General features: G+C 39.1%; 1 protein-coding gene across 3 annotated transcripts in view; it reads right to left on the bottom strand.

Annotated features, from left to right (window-relative positions):
• LOC115142357 (voltage-dependent calcium channel subunit alpha-2/delta-2-like) overlaps window positions 1-18,263 on the bottom strand; it is a 344,103-nt gene that overhangs the window by 35,731 nt on the left and 290,109 nt on the right. For all 3 annotated transcript variants that reach the window (XM_065001983.1, XM_065001986.1, XM_065001984.1), the window contains exons 15-16: window positions 6,244-6,333; window positions 5,393-5,458 (exon numbers count right to left, since the gene is read on the bottom strand). In XM_065001983.1, coding sequence (XP_064858055.1) covers window positions 5,393-5,458; window positions 6,244-6,333 — 156 coding nt within the window. The remainder of the gene's footprint in view (window positions 1-5,392; window positions 5,459-6,243; window positions 6,334-18,263) is intronic.

Genomic DNA, 18,263 nt, shown 5'->3' with positions numbered 1-18,263 from the left:
AGGATCTTAATTTTAGCCAGTTTGTTACAGCAGGAAAATAATCCTGCAGCAACAGGAAATGTGAATTATTATGTGGAATCTTTTGTAGGGGTTCATACATTTTTTGTAAGGCAAAATCAAGAAGGCAATTACAAACTTCAGAAGCCTTTTTCATTCCCCAAATACACTCGTTTTACATTTCCTGCATTACCAGGAAAGTTCTCCTGCAACAGGGTGATCAGATTAAGATATTACATCTGTAGCAGCATCAAATGAAATCAAATGTTATTTGTCAGGTGCCGAATACAACAGGTGTTGCACTTACTGTGAAATGCTTACTTACAAATCCTTAACCAACAATGCAGTTCAAGAAATAGAGTTAAGAAAATATTTACTAAATAAACTAAAGTAAAACATAAAATAAAAAGTAACACAATAAAAAAACAATTATGTAAATTATCCGGGTGGCCATTTGATTAATTGTCCAGCAGTCTTATGGATTGGGGGTAGAAGGTGTTAAGGAGCCTTTTGGACCTAGACTTGGCGCTCCAGTACTGCTTTCCGTGCGGTAGCAGAGAGAAGAGTCTATGACTTGGGTGACTGGGCCTTCCTCTGACACCGCCTAGTATATAGGTCCTGGATGGCAAGAACCTTGGTGACGTACTCACTACCCTCTGTAGCGCCTTACGGTCAGATGCCGAGCAGTTGCCATACCAGGCGCTGATGCAACCGGTCAGGATGCTCTCAATGGTGCAGATGTGGCAGATGTTTTGTTGCCTACCCTTACCACCTGGGGGCGGCCCATCAGGAAGTCCAGGATCCAGTTGCAAAGGGAGGTGTTTAGTCCCAGGGTACTTAGCTTAGTGATGATATTTGTGGGCACCAGGCTCGCGTCACTGGGCAGCTCGCGGTTTCCCATTGTAGTCCATAATAGTTTGCAAGCCCTGCCACATCCGACAAGCATCAGAGCCATTGTAGTAGGATCCAATCTTAGTCCTGTATTGATGCTTTACCTGTTTGATGGTTCGTCTGAGGGCATAGTGGGAGTTCTTATAAGCATCCAGATTAGTGTCCCGCTCCTTGAAGGCAGCTCTAGCCTTTAGCTCGGTACGGATGTTGCCTGTAATCCATGGCTTCTGGTTGGGATGTGTACAGTACCAGTCAAAAACCTTGGACACACCTACTCATTTCAGGGTTTCTACATTGTAGAATAATTGTGAAGACATCAAAACTATGAAATAACACATAGAATCATGCAGTAACAAAAAAAGTGTTAATTAATTCATTAAGGATCGTACCCTTTTTTTCTTCAATTTTTGCCTAAAAGGACATACCCAAATCTAACTGCCTGTAGATCAGGACCTGAAGGAAGGATATATGCTTGATACCATTTGAAAGGAAACCCTTTGAAGTCTGTGGAAATGTGAAATTAATGTAAGAGAATATAAGACATTAGATCTGGTAAAAGAAAATACAAACCAAAGAACAGGCGTTTAAAAAACAAACATGTTTCATCATCTTTGAAATGCAAGAGAAAGGACATAATATAATATTGCAGTTTGGGCACAATTTAACAGTGTGTGTGCAAAGTTTCAGATTGATCCAGTAAAGCATTATAACACTGAACAATATTTCGTAGCAAGTCTGCCCAAAAGTGCCTGATATAGAGAACATACAAAAATGTTATGGTAATACAACATTAAAGTTTACACACTCCCAGGAATGGATAATTAGCTTATACACTAACTTTCACACATCTAGATGGCCTGTGGGACCCTCAGGATTACAAATCAGAGAAAGAACCTGAATGTAAGTACATTATTTACCTTCAGAGGTGAATGTATCAAACCAGTTGCCGTGATAAAAGGTTTTTGTTGTTGTGCACTCAAACAAAAGCATGGTATTTTTTCACTGTTATAGCTACTGTAAATTGGACAGTGCAGTTAGATTAACACGAATTTAAGCTTTCTGCCCATATAAGACGTGCCTATGCCCTGGAAAATTTGCTGTTACTTACAACATCATGCTATTCACATTAGCGCACGTTAGCTCAACCGTCCAACGGTATAGGGACACCAATCCCGTAGAGGTTAAACAAATCAAAATCAAAATATATTTTATATTTGTGAGTCTTCAAAGTAGCTACCCTTTTCCTTGATGACAGCTTTGCACACTCTTCGCATTCTCTCAACCAGATTCATGAGCTATTCACCTGGAATGCATTTCAATTAACAGGTATGCCTTGTTAAAAGTTAATTTGTGGAATTTCTTTCCTTAATGCGTTTGAGCCAATCAGTTGTGTTGTGATTAGATAGGGTTGGTATACAGAAGATAGCCTATTTTTGGTAAAAGACCAAGTCCATATTATGGCAGGAACAGCTCAAATAAACAAAGAGAATTTCAAGAACTTTGAAAGTTTCTTCAAGTGCAGTCGCAAAAACCATCAAGTGCTATGATGAAACTGGCTCTCATGAGGACCGCCACAGGAAAGGAAGACCCAGAGTTACCTCTGCTGCAGAGGATAAGTTCATTAAAGTTACCAGTCTCAGAAATTGGCAATTAACTGCACCTCAGACTGCAGCCCAAATAAATTCTTCACAGAGTTCAAGTAACAGACACATCTCAACATCAATTGTTCATAAGAGACTGCGTGAATCAGGCCTTCATGGTCAAATTTCTGCAAAGAAACCACTACTAAAGGATACCAATGAGAAGAAGAGACTTGCTTGGGCCAAGAAACCCGAGCAATGGACATTAGATCAGTGGAAATCTGTGTCCTTTTGTCTGATGAGTCCAAATTTGAGATTTTTTGTTTCTAACCGCTGTGTCTTTGTGAGACAAAAGGGGGTTACCCACTCGCCAATTAATTCTCGCAAGGCACCCCGGTCTCCGCCCCCTATATTTACGTATTTTCTTCATGCAAATGACATGGATTTGGGCCTGGTCTCAGAGAAGCAGTATATCCTTTGTGTCGGACTCATAATTATTATTTTTTTGTGAGTAATCACTCTTCTGATATCCAGAAGCTCTTTTCGACCATAGGAGACGATAGCAGCAACATTATGTACAAAATAAGTTACAAACAATGTGAAAAAACACACAAAATAGCACGGTTGTTAAGAGCCCGCAAAACGGCAGCCATCCTCTCCGGTACCATTGTCCTAATGTTATGTGTGATTATCTCAAGAGTCAATATTTTCCATTCGATTTGAATAGTTGATTCAATGGGAGCTAACAAACAGAAGATGTACATGTACAGTACACTGAAGCCTGATTCACAATACAGGGAGCCAAACCAAACCGAGCTGTACTGGGCTGGCCTAGTGATGCATCCACCATAGTTGCTGGAACCATGCTTGAAAGAAAACAAGCCAGCACTACCCAGCTAGCACATTTGGTTATTTGGAAGTTGTGGGAATGTACGTTTTTGGTTTCCCATTGGTTCTAGGAACTAAGCCATGAGTTTCCTGACCGGTAAAACAGAACGGAGGTGAAAATTTCACCTGTTCTGGGAACATACATTTTTAAGTTGCAGGGAGATTCTGAGAACCTTTTACTATGGTTCCCTGAAAGTTCTATAGTTTATTTGGAGGCTTTTGAATAACTTCCTTGAAACTTTCACTGAATGTTTCAATAAGAATTTTAAAAACACTGCTATCTTAGTTGAACTGTTTTCAACTCCAAGCACAGATAAGACACATGGACATTCATTATAGGCATTAATCATGAAAACACATTAAAAAAAATATTAGTGAGATTCAAACCTACGATCTTCTGTTCTCTATCCACGGAATTAGTCCACTGCCCCACCACAATGTTTTTTAACAAAGCTTTTTAGTTTATTAAAAAAGACCCCATTTCTATTTAACTAGGCAAGTCAGTTATTAAGAACAAATTCTTATTTACAATGACAGCCTAGGAACAGTGGGTTAACTGCCTTCTTCAGGTGTAGAACAACATATTTTTATCTTGTCAGCTCAGGGATTCGATCTAGCAATCTTCTGGTTACTGGCCCAACGCTCTAACCACTAGGCTACCTGCCGCCCCACAAGCATTCATTAACATCAACTGAGGCCAATTAGTGGGCGTGGTCAACACACCGGAACACACTCAACAAGAGAGAGAGTGTTTTGTTGACACTGAAAACAGAATGTATCTCTTTTTAACATTGAATAAAATGTTTTATTTTACCCCCTTTTCATGGTATCCAATTGTTAGTAGTTACTATCTTGTCTCATCGCTACAACTCCCGTACGGGCTCGGGAGAGAGGAAGGTCGAAAGCCATGCATCCTCCGAAACACAACCCGCACTGCTTCTTAACACAGCTCGCATCCAACCCGGAAGCCAGCCGCACCATTGTGTTGGAGGAAACACCGTGCGACCTGGTTAGCGTGCACTGCGCCCGGCCCACCACAGGAGTCGCAAGTGCTCAATGAGACAAGGATATCCCCACCGGCCAAGCCCTCCCTAACCCAGACGACGCTAGGCCAATTGTGTGTCGCCCCATGGGTCTCCCGGTCGCGGCCGGCTGCGACAGAGCCTGGGCACGAACCCAGAGTCTCTGGTGGCACAGCTAGCACTGTGATGGAGTGCCCTAGACCACTGCACCACCCAGGAGGCCCTTGTGAATTTTCTAGTGGTTTTTATTAAACGTTTTATTAATGTTCTGAAAACATGACTTTAAATAGAACCATGAGGAAACCTGTAGGAAACATGCTGAAGTACTGAAATTCCCACAGAATAACATTGTTTCTTAACGTTCTCTGCACTAGTTGAGATCATTCCCAATGTCAAACCAGTTGGAGTGTTACCATGTTTGAACTTTTAGGAAACATTCTGTTAAAGTAATGAAATACCAAGAAAATAATGTTATTTTGTCAAGTTCCTTAAATGTGTTGAGAATGTTCCAGAGCCAAGCAACTATCCTGCACCATTCCCCGAATGTTGTGCGAAGGTTGTATGCTAAATAACCATTGGACAACCACGCTCTCACCAAGCTCTAAGAAAAATATGGTTCTCAAAGCTGCTGGGCCTGTTGCTACCTCAGGGGGTCAGTGTTGCCCTGCGGTCGGTCGGTGCATCAGGATGGTAGGATGCCATTAGACATGACTGATGGCCAACATTAGGGAGTTATAGACACAGAAGGGACTGTTGTGCAGTCAGGATTCCTATTGTTTTACAATGATGCAAATCAGTTTGCTCTGAAATGGGAAATCTGTATCTAAGTTATGGCTCAGTACCGATGCAATATCTGTTTATGTATTGATTCTTGTGTTCCTCAAAGAGCCACATAAGACAGAAATACTTTTTCTAATGGCCCTGAGACCATTTGAAAATGAACTGTGCAATAACAAGTCTACTCATTTGTTAATCAGTGTAAACCCTGAGCTTCATGCTCCTGCTGATATTTACCTGAGAATTTGCATCAGCGGTGAGGTTGAAGACTGGCATGGTCCCAGTTATGACCAGACCCAGACCCTGAACACACAAACATCAACGTCTCAGTATATGGGACTTCAGAAGGTTGTGTTAGCATCTATATCATGTTTTAAACATTTTGATCACTTTCCTGATATCCAATTGGTAGTTACAGTCTTGTCTCATCACTGCAACTCCCGTATGGACTCGGCAAAGGTTGAGAGCCGTGTGTCTTCCGAAACACAACCCAACCAAGGCATACTGTTTCTTGACACAATGCCCACTTAACCCAGAAGCCAGCCTCACCAATCAGAGGAAACACTGTACACCTGGTGACCGTGTCAACAAGCACTGCACCCGCCCCCCACAGGAGTCACTAGTGCGCGATGGGACAAGGACATCCCTGCCGGCCAAACCCTCCCCAACACGGACGACACTGGGCCAATTGTGCGCCGCCCCATGGGTCTCCCGGTTGCAAACCCAGAATCCCTAGTGGCACAGCTAGCGCTGCAGTGCCTTAGACCACTGCACCACTCAGGAGGCCTTATATAATGTTTTTTTTAAACATAGCTATGTTATAGGTAGGACTCAAAGTAGAAGTTTGTAAGCAAATAATTCTAAAGGGTTTCAGTTCTACAGCAGGTATAGAAGGGAAATGCCTACTTACAAGCCCTTAACCAACAATGCAGTTTTAAGAAAAAAAAGTGAAACAATGAAATAACAATAAAAAAGCTATATATAGCAATAATAGATAATAAACAGATAGATAATACAGTACATTACAGTAATGTACTGTAGCGTGACACTTGTGTAGCTACTCATCAGTGGGATAGTTTGTGGCTTACCAGAGCATCCTGGTAGACATTGGTCCATTGGACCTGCTTGGCCTTGGGCCCAGCCAGCACCATGGGCCGACCCAGCACATCCAGGTACTCCTGAGACAAGGAGGAGAACACACACATCAGAGAAATGACAAACACACACATACACCATATTTTGCTTTATAAACTGGGTGGTTAGAGCCCTGAATTGATTGGCTGACAGCTGTAGTATATCAGACTGTATACCATATACTTACAAGTCATCTCACTGTCATATAAACCTGAGGGCCAACAGTAGAAGCAGCCCAGGCCTGAGAAGCAGTAAAGCCTTTAGACATTTAGGGCTATTATTCATCAATATGAAGCAGCTACGAAAAACACATTAGGAGTGTCAGATGCACGTGGCACAAGCATGCCAATCTCCCAATGGCTCTCTGTGTTAACCACAGTAGTGTATAAATCCTATCTATGTTAACCACAGCAGTGTACAGTATAAACACCTCTCTATGTTAACCACAGCAGTGTACAGTATAAACACCTCTCTATGTTAACCACAGTAGTGTATAAACACCTCTCTATGTTAACCACAGTAGTGTACAGTATAAACACCTCTCTGTGTTAACCACAGTAGTGTACAGTATAAATGCCTCTCTATGTTAACCACAGTAGTGTATAAAAACCTCTCTGTGTTAACCACAGTAGTGTACAGTATAAACACCTCTCTATGTTAACCACAGCAGTGTATAAACACCTCTCTATGTTAACCACAGTAGTGTACAAAAACCTCTCTGTGTTAACCACAGTAGTGTATAAAAACCTCTCTGTGTTAACCACAGCAGTGTATAAAAACCTATCTATGTTAACCACAGCAGTGTACAGTATAAACACCTCTCTATGTTAACCACAGTAGTGTATAAAAACCTCTCTGTGTTAACCACAGTAGTGTACAGTATAAACACCTCTCTATGTTAACCACAGCAGTGTACAGTATAAACACCTCTCTATGTTAACCACAGTAGTGTATAAAAACCTCTCTGTGTTAACCACAGCAGTGTACAGTATAAACACCTCTCTATGTTAACCACAGTAGTGTACAGTATAAACACCTCTCTATGTTAACCACAGTAGTGTACAGTATAAACACCTCTCTATGATAACCACAGTAGTGTACAGTATAAACACCTCTCTATGTTAACCACAGTAGTCTACAGTATAAACACCTCTCTATGTTAACCACAGTAGTGTATAAACACCTCTCTGTGTTAACCACAGTAGTGTACAGTATAAACACCTCTCTATGTTAACCACAGTAGTGTATAAACACCTCTCTATGTTAACCACAGTAGTGTATAAACACCTCTCTATGTTAACCACAGTAGTGTACAGTATAAACACCTCTCTATGTTAACCACAGTAGTGTCTAAAAACCTATCTGTGTTAACCACAGCAGTGTATAAACACCTCCCTATGTTAACCACAGCAGTGTACAGTATAAACACCTCTCTATGTTAACCACAGTAGTGTACAGTATAAACACCTCTCTATGTTAACCACAGTAGTGTACAGTATAAACACCTCTCTATGTTAACCACAGTAGTGTACAGTATAAACACCTCTCTATGTTAACCACAGTACTGTACAGTATAAACACCTCTCTATGTTAACCACAGCAGTGTACAGTATAAACACCTCTCTATGTTAACCACAGTAGTGTATAAAAACCTCTCTGTGTTAACCACAGCAGTGTACAGTATAAACACCTCTCTATGTTAACCACAGCAATGTATAAACACCTCTCTATGTTAACCACAGCAGTGTACAGTATAAACCTCTCTCTATGTTAACCACAGTAGTGTACAGTATAAACACCTCTCTATGTTAACCACAGTAGTCTACAGTATAAACACCTCTCTATGTTAACCACAGTAGTGTATAAACACCTCTCTGTGTTAACCACAGTAGTGTACAGTATAAACACCTCTCTATGTTAACCACAGTAGTGTATAAACACCTCTCTATGTTAACCACAGTAGTGTATAAACACCTCTCTATGTTAACCACAGTAGTGTACAGTATAAACACCTCTCTATGTTAACCACAGTAGTGTCTAAAAACCTATCTGTGTTAACCACAGCAGTGTATAAACACCTCCCTATGTTAACCACAGCAGTGTACAGTATAAACACCTCTCTATGTTAACCACAGTAGTGTACAGTATAAACACCTCTCTATGTTAACCACAGTAGTGTACAGTATAAACACCTCTCTATGTTAACCACAGTAGTGTACAGTATAAACACCTCTCTATGTTAACCACAGTAGTGTACAGTATAAACACCTCTCTATGTTAACCACAGCAGTGTACAGCATAAACACCTCTCTATGTTAACCACAGCAGTGTATAAACACATCTCTATGTTAACCACAGTAGTGTATAAAAACCTCTCTGTGTTAACCACAGCAGTGTATAAACACATCTCTATGTTAACCACAGTAGTGTATAAACACCTCTCTATGTTAACCACAGCAGTGTATAAACACCTCTCTATGTTAACCACAGTAGTGTATAAACACCTCTCTATGTTAACCACAGCAGTGTATAAACACCTCTCTATGTTAACCACAGCAGTGTATAAACACCTCTCTATGTTAACCACAGTAGTGTACAGTATAAACACCTCTCTATGTTAACCACAGTAGTGTATAAAAACCTCTCTGTGTTTACCACAGTAGTGTACAGTATAAACACCTCTCTATGTTAACCACAGTAGTGTATAAACACCTCTCTATGTTAACCACAGTAGTGTATAAACACCTCTCTATGTTAACCACAGTAGTGTATAAACACCTCTCTATGTTAACCACAGTAGTGTACAGTATAAACACTCTCTGTGTTAACCACAGTAGTGTACAGTATAAACACCTCTCTATGTTAACCACAGTAGTGTATAAACACCTCTCTATGTTAACCACAGTAGTGTATAAAAACCTCTCTGTGTTAACCACAGTAGTGTACAGTATAAACACCTCTCTATGTTAACCACAGCAGTGTATAAACACCTCTCTATGTTAACCACAGTAGTGTACAAAAACCTCTCTGTGTTAACCACAGTAGTGTATAAAAACCTCTCTGTGTTAACCACAGCAGTGTATAAAAACCTATCTATGTTAACCACAGCAGTGTACAGTATAAACACCTCTCTATGTTAACCACAGTAGTGTATAAAAACCTCTCTGTGTTAACCACAGTAGTGTACAGTATAAACACCTCTCTATGTTAACCACAGCAGTGTACAGTATAAACACCTCTCTATGTTAACCACAGTAGTGTATAAAAACCTCTCTGTGTTAACCACAGCAGTGTACAGTATAAACACCTCTCTATGTTAACCACAGTAGTGTACAGTATAAACACCTCTCTATGTTAACCACAGTAGTGTACAGTATAAACACCTCTCTATGATAACCACAGTAGTGTACAGTATAAACACCTCTCTATGTTAACCACAGTAGTCTACAGTATAAACACCTCTCTATGTTAACCACAGTAGTGTATAAACACCTCTCTGTGTTAACCACAGTAGTGTACAGTATAAACACCTCTCTATGTTAACCACAGTAGTGTATAAACACCTCTCTATGTTAACCACAGTAGTGTATAAACACCTCTCTATGTTAACCACAGTAGTGTACAGTATAAACACCTCTCTATGTTAACCACAGTAGTGTCTAAAAACCTATCTGTGTTAACCACAGCAGTGTATAAACACCTCCCTATGTTAACCACAGCAGTGTACAGTATAAACACCTCTCTATGTTAACCACAGTAGTGTACAGTATAAACACCTCTCTATGTTAACCACAGTAGTGTACAGTATAAACACCTCTCTATGTTAACCACAGTAGTGTACAGTATAAACACCTCTCTATGTTAACCACAGTACTGTACAGTATAAACACCTCTCTATGTTAACCACAGCAGTGTACAGTATAAACACCTCTCTATGTTAACCACAGTAGTGTATAAAAACCTCTCTGTGTTAACCACAGCAGTGTACAGTATAAACACCTCTCTATGTTAACCACAGCAATGTATAAACACCTCTCTATGTTAACCACAGCAGTGTACAGTATAAACCTCTCTCTATGTTAACCACAGTAGTGTACAGTATAAACACCTCTCTATGTTAACCACAGTAGTCTACAGTATAAACACCTCTCTATGTTAACCACAGTAGTGTATAAACACCTCTCTGTGTTAACCACAGTAGTGTACAGTATAAACACCTCTCTATGTTAACCACAGTAGTGTATAAACACCTCTCTATGTTAACCACAGTAGTGTATAAACACCTCTCTATGTTAACCACAGTAGTGTACAGTATAAACACCTCTCTATGTTAACCACAGTAGTGTCTAAAAACCTATCTGTGTTAACCACAGCAGTGTATAAACACCTCCCTATGTTAACCACAGCAGTGTACAGTATAAACACCTCTCTATGTTAACCACAGTAGTGTACAGTATAAACACCTCTCTATGTTAACCACAGTAGTGTACAGTATAAACACCTCTCTATGTTAACCACAGTAGTGTACAGTATAAACACCTCTCTATGTTAACCACAGTAGTGTACAGTATAAACACCTCTCTATGTTAACCACAGCAGTGTACAGCATAAACACCTCTCTATGTTAACCACAGCAGTGTATAAACACATCTCTATGTTAACCACAGTAGTGTATAAAAACCTCTCTGTGTTAACCACAGCAGTGTATAAACACATCTCTATGTTAACCACAGTAGTGTATAAACACCTCTCTATGTTAACCACAGCAGTGTATAAACACCTCTCTATGTTAACCACAGTAGTGTATAAACACCTCTCTATGTTAACCACAGCAGTGTATAAACACCTCTCTATGTTAACCACAGCAGTGTATAAACACCTCTCTATGTTAACCACAGTAGTGTACAGTATAAACACCTCTCTATGTTAACCACAGTAGTGTATAAAAACCTCTCTGTGTTTACCACAGTAGTGTACAGTATAAACACCTCTCTATGTTAACCACAGTAGTGTATAAACACCTCTCTATGTTAACCACAGTAGTGTATAAACACCTCTCTATGTTAACCACAGTAGTGTATAAACACCTCTCTATGTTAACCACAGTAGTGTACAGTATAAACACCTCTCTGTGTTAACCACAGTAGTGTACAGTATAAACACCTCTCTATGTTAACCACAGTAGTGTATAAACACCTCTCTATGTTAACCACAGTAGTGTATAAAAACCTCTCTGTGTTAACCACAGTAGTGTACAGTATAAACACCTCTCTATGTTAACCACAGCAGTGTATAAACACCTCTCTATGTTAACCACAGTAGTGTACAAAAACCTCTCTGTGTTAACCACAGTAGTGTATAAAAACCTCTCTGTGTTAACCACAGCAGTGTATAAAAACCTATCTATGTTAACCACAGCAGTGTACAGTATAAACACCTCTCTATGTTAACCACAGTAGTGTATAAAAACCTCTCTGTGTTAACCACAGTAGTGTACAGTATAAACAGCTCTCTATGTTAACCACAGCAGTGTACAGTATAAACACCTCTCTATGTTAACCACAGTAGTGTATAAAAACCTCTCTGTGTTAACCACAGCAGTGTACAGTATAAACACCTCTCTATGTTAACCACAGTAATGTATAAACACCTCTCTATGTTAACCACAGCAGTGTACAGTATAAACACCTCTCTATGATAACCACAGTAGTGTACAGTATAAACACCTCTCTATGTTAACCACAGTAGTCTACAGTATAAACACCTCTCTATGTTAACCACAGTAGTGTATAAACACCTCTCTATGTTAACCACAGCAGTGTATAAACACCTCTCTATGTTAACCACAGTAGTGTATAAACACCTCTCTATGTTAACCACAGCAGTGTATAAACACCTCTCTATGTTAACCACAGCAGTGTATAAACACCTCTCTATGTTAACCACAGTAGTGTACAGTATAAACACCTCTCTATGTTAACCACAGTAGTGTATAAAAACCTCTCTGTGTTTACCACAGTAGTGTACAGTATAAACACCTCTCTATGTTAACCACAGTAGTGTATAAACACCTCTCTATGTTAACCACAGTAGTGTATAAACACCTCTCTATGTTAACCACAGTAGTGTATAAACACTCTCTATGTTAACCACAGTAGTGTACAGTATAAACACCTCTCTGTGTTAACCACAGTAGTGTACAGTATAAACACCTCTCTATGTTAACCACAGTAGTGTATAAACACCTCTCTATGTTAACCACAGTAGTGTATAAAAACCTCTCTGTGTTAACCACAGTAGTGTACAGTATAAACACCTCTCTATGTTAACCACAGCAGTGTATAAACACCTCTCTATGTTAACCACAGTAGTGTACAAAAACCTCTCTGTGTTAACCACAGTAGTGTATAAAAACCTCTCTGTGTTAACCACAGCAGTGTATAAAAACCTATCTATGTTAACCACAGCAGTGTACAGTATAAACACCTCTCTATGTTAACCACAGTAGTGTATAAAAACCTCTCTGTGTTAACCACAGTAGTGTACAGTATAAACAGCTCTCTATGTTAACCACAGCAGTGTACAGTATAAACACCTCTCTATGTTAACCACAGTAGTGTATAAAAACCTCTCTGTGTTAACCACAGCAGTGTACAGTATAAACACCTCTCTATGTTAACCACAGTAATGTATAAACACCTCTCTATGTTAACCACAGCAGTGTACAGTATAAACACCTCTCTATGATAACCACAGTAGTGTACAGTATAAACACCTCTCTATGTTAACCACAGTAGTCTACAGTATAAACACCTCTCTATGTTAACCACAGTAGTGTATAAACACCTCTCTGTGTTAACCACAGTAGTGTACAGTATAAACACCTCTCTATGTTAACCACAGTAGTGTATAAACACCTCTCTATGTTAACCACAGTAGTGTATAAACACCTCTCTATGTTAACCACAGTAGTGTACAGTATAAACACCTCTCTATGTTAACCACAGTAGTGTCTAAAAACCTATCTGTGTTAACCACAGCAGTGTATAAACACCTCCCTATGTTAACCACAGCAGTGTACAGTATAAACACCTCTCTATGTTAACTACAGTAGTGTACAGTATAAACACCTCTCTATGTTAACCACAGTAGTGTACAGTATAAACACCTCTCTATGTTAACCACAGTAGTGTACAGTATAAACACCTCTCTATGTTAACCACAGTACTGTACAGTATAAACACCTCTCTATGTTAACCACAGCAGTGTACAGTATAAACACCTCTCTATGTTAACCACAGTAGTGTATAAAAACCTCTCTGTGTTAACCACAGCAGTGTACAGTATAAACACTCTCTATGTTAACCACAGCAATGTATAAACACCTCTCTATGTTAACCACAGCAGTGTACAGTATAAACTCTCTCTATGTTAACCACAGTAGTGTACAGTATAAACACCTCTCTATGTTAACCACAGTAGTCTACAGTATAAACACCTCTCTATGTTAACCACAGTAGTGTATAAACACCTCTCTGTGTTAACCACAGTAGTGTACAGTATAAACACCTCTCTATGTTAACCACAGTAGTGTATAAACACCTCTCTATGTTAACCACAGTAGTGTATAAACACCTCTCTATGTTAACCACAGTAGTGTACAGTATAAACACCTCTCTATGTTAACCACAGTAGTGTCTAAAAACCTATCTGTGTTAACCACAGCAGTGTATAAACACCTCCCTATGTTAACCACAGCAGTGTACAGTATAAACACCTCTCTATGTTAACCACAGTAGTGTACAGTATAAACACCTCTCTATGTTAACCACAGTAGTGTACAGTATAAGCACCTCTCTATGTTAACCACAGTAGTGTACAGTATAAACACCTCTCTATGTTAACCACAGTAGTCTACAGTATAAACACCTCTCTATGTTAACCACAGTAGTGTATAAACACCTCTCTGTGTTAACCACAGTAGTGTACAGTATAAACACCTCTCTATGTTAACCACAGTAGTGTATAAACACCTCTCTATGTTAACCACAGTAGTGTATAAACACCTCTCTATGTTAACCACAGTAGTGTACAGTATAAACACCTCTCTATGTTAACCACAGTAGTGTCTAAAAACCTATCTGTGTTAACCACAGCAGTGTATAAACACCTCCCTATGTTAACCACAGCAGTGTACAGTATAAACACCTCTCTATGTTAACTACAGTAGTGTACAGTATAAACACCTCTCTATGTTAACCACAGTAGTGTACAGTATAAACACCTCTCTATGTTAACCACAGTAGTGTACAGTATAAACACCTCTCTATGTTAACCACAGTACTGTACAGTATAAACACCTCTCTATGTTAACCACAGCAGTGTACAGTATAAACACCTCTCTATGTTAACCACAGTAGTGTATAAAAACCTCTCTGTGTTAACCACAGCAGTGTACAGTATAAACACCTCTCTATGTTAACCACAGCAATGTATAAACACCTCTCTATGTTAACCACAGCAGTGTACAGTATAAACCTCTCTCTATGTTAACCACAGTAGTGTACAGTATAAACACCTCTCTATGTTAACCACAGTAGTCTACAGTATAAACACCTCTCTATGTTAACCACAGTAGTGTATAAACACCTCTCTGTGTTAACCACAGTAGTGTACAGTATAAACACCTCTCTATGTTAACCACAGTAGTGTATAAACACCTCTCTATGTTAACCACAGTAGTGTATAAACACCTCTCTATGTTAACCACAGTAGTGTACAGTATAAACACCTCTCTATGTTAACCACAGTAGTGTCTAAAAACCTATCTGTGTTAACCACAGCAGTGTATAAACACCTCCCTATGTTAACCACAGCAGTGTACAGTATAAACACCTCTCTATGTTAACCACAGTAGTGTACAGTATAAACACCTCTCTATGTTAACCACAGTAGTGTACAGTATAAGCACCTCTCTATGTTAACCACAGTAGTGTACAGTATAAACACCTCTCTATGTTAACCACAGTAGTGTACAGTATAAACACCTCTCTATGTTAACCACAGCAGTGTACAGCATAAACACCTCTCTATGTTAACCACAGCAGTGTATAAACACATCTCTATGTTAACCACAGTAGTGTATAAAAACTCTCTGTGTTAACCACAGCAGTGTATAAACACATCTCTATGTTAACCACAGTAGTGTATAAACACCTCTCTATGTTAACCACAGCAGTGTATAAACACCTCTCTATGTTAACCACAGTAGTGTATAAACACCTCTCTATGTTAACCACAGCAGTGTATAAACACCTCTCTATGTTAACCACAGCAGTGTATAAACACCTCTCTATGTTAACCACAGTAGTGTACAGTATAAACACCTCTCTATGTTAACCACAGTAGTGTATAAAAACCTCTCTGTGTTTACCACAGTAGTGTACAGTATAAACACCTCTCTATGTTAACCACAGTAGTGTATAAACACCTCTCTATGTTAACCACAGTAGTGTATAAACACCTCTCTATGTTAACCACAGTAGTGTATAAACACCTCTCTATGTTAACCACAGTAGTGTATAAACACCTCTCTATGTTAACCACAGTAGTGTACAGTATAAACACCTCTCTATGTTAACCACAGTAGTGTCTAAAAACCTATCTGTGTTAACCACAGCAGTGTATAAACACCTCCCTATGTTAACCACAGTAGTGTACAGTATAAACACCTCTCTATGTTAACCACAGTAGTGTACAGTATAAACACCTCTCTATGTTAACCACAGTAGTGTACAGTATAAACACCTCTCTATGTTAACCACAGTAGTGTACAGTATAAACACCTCTCTATGTTAACCACAGTAGTGTACAGTATAAACACCTCTCTATGTTAACCACAGTAGTGTACAGTATAAACACCTCTCTATGTTAACCACAGCAGTGTACAGTATAAACACCTCTCTATGTTAACCACAGTAGTGTCTAAAAACCTATCTGTGTTAACCACAGCAGTGTATAAACACCTCCCTATGTTAACCACAGTAGTGTACAGTATAAACACCTCTCTATGTTAACCACAGTAGTGTACAGTATAAACACCTCTCTATGTTAACCACAGTAGTGTACAGTATAAACACCTCTCTATGTTAACCACAGTAGTGTACAGTATAAACACCTCTCTATGTTAACCACAGTAGTGTACAGTATAAACACCTCTCTATGTTAACCACAGTAGTGTACAGTATAAACACCTCTCTATGTTAACCACAGCAGTGTACAGTATAAACACCTCTCTATGTTAACCACAGTAGTGTCTAAACACCTCTCTATGTTAACCACAGCAGTGTATAAACACCTCTCTATGTTAACCACAGCAGTGTATAAACACCTCTCTATGTTAACCACAGTAGTGTACAGTATAAACACCTCTCTATGTTAACCACAGTAGTGTATAAAAACCTCTCTGTGTTAACCACAGTAGTGTACAGTATAAACACCTCTCTATGTTAACCACAGTAGTGTATAAACACCTCTCTATGTTAACCACAGTAGTGTATAAACACCTCTCTATGTTAACCACAGTAGTGTATAAACACCTCTCTATGTTAACCACAGTAGTGTACAGTATAAACACCTCTCTGTGTTAACCACAGTAGTGTACAGTATAAACACCTCTCTATGTTAACCACAGTAGTGTATAAACACCTCTCTATGTTAACCACAGTAGTGTATAAACACCTCTCTATGTTAACCACAGTAGTGTACAGTATAAACACCTCTCTATGTTAACCACAGTAGTGTCTAAAAACCTATCTGTGTTAACCACAGCAGTGTATAAACACCTCCCTATGTTAACCACATTAGTGTACAGTATAAACACCTCTCTATGTTAACCACAGTAGTGTACAGTATAAACACCTCTCTATGTTAACCACAGTAGTGTACAGTATAAACACCTCTCTATGTTAACCACAGTAGTGTACAGTATAAACACCTCTCTATGTTAACCACAGTAGTGTACAGTATAAACACCTCTCTATGTTAACCACAGTAGTGTACAGTATAAACACCTCTCTATGTTAACCACAGCAGTGTACAGTATAAACACCTCTCTATGTTAACCACAGTAGTGTCTAAAAACCTATCTGTGTTAACCACAGCAGTGTATAAACACCTCCCTATGTTAACCACAGTAGTGTACAGTATAAACACCTCTCTATGTTAACCACAGTAGTGTACAGTATAAACACCTCTCTATGTTAACCACAGTAGTGTACAGTATAAACACCTCTCTATGTTAACCACAGTAGTGTACAGTATAAACACCTCTCTATGTTAACCACAGTAGTGTACAGTATAAACACCTCTCTATGTTAACCACAGTAGTGTACAGTATAAACACCTCTCTATGTTAACCACAGCAGTGTACAGTATAAACACCTCTCTATGTTAACCACAGTAGTGTCTAAAAACCTCTCTGTGTTAACCACAGCAGTGTATAAACACCTCTCTATGTTAACCACAGTAGTGTATAAACACCTCTCTATGTTAACCACAGTAGTGTATAAACACCTCTCTATGTTAACCACAGTAGTGTATAAACACCTCTCTATGTTAACCACAGTAGTGTATAAACACCTCTCTATGTTAACCACAGTAGTGTACAGTATAAACACCTCTCTGTGTTAACCACAGTAGTGTACAGTATAAACACCTCTCTATGTTAACCACAGTAGTGTATAAACACCTCTCTATGTTAACCACAGTAGTGTATAAACACCTCTCTATGTTAACCACAGTAGTGTACAGTATAAACACCTCTCTATGTTAACCACAGTAGTGTCTAAAAACCTATCTGTGTTAACCACAGCAGTGTATAAACACCTCCCTATGTTAACCACATTAGTGTACAGTATAAACACCTCTCTATGTTAACCACAGTAGTGTACAGTATAAACACCTCTCTATGTTA

The sequence above is a fragment of the Oncorhynchus nerka genome, linkage group LG15 (genome assembly GCF_034236695.1).
Source record: "Oncorhynchus nerka isolate Pitt River linkage group LG15, Oner_Uvic_2.0, whole genome shotgun sequence".
NCBI classification, from domain to species: Eukaryota; Metazoa; Chordata; class Actinopteri; order Salmoniformes; family Salmonidae; genus Oncorhynchus; species Oncorhynchus nerka.
The sequence above is the reverse complement of the archived record's forward strand: the minus strand, read 5'-3'. Positions and strand labels throughout refer to the sequence as shown.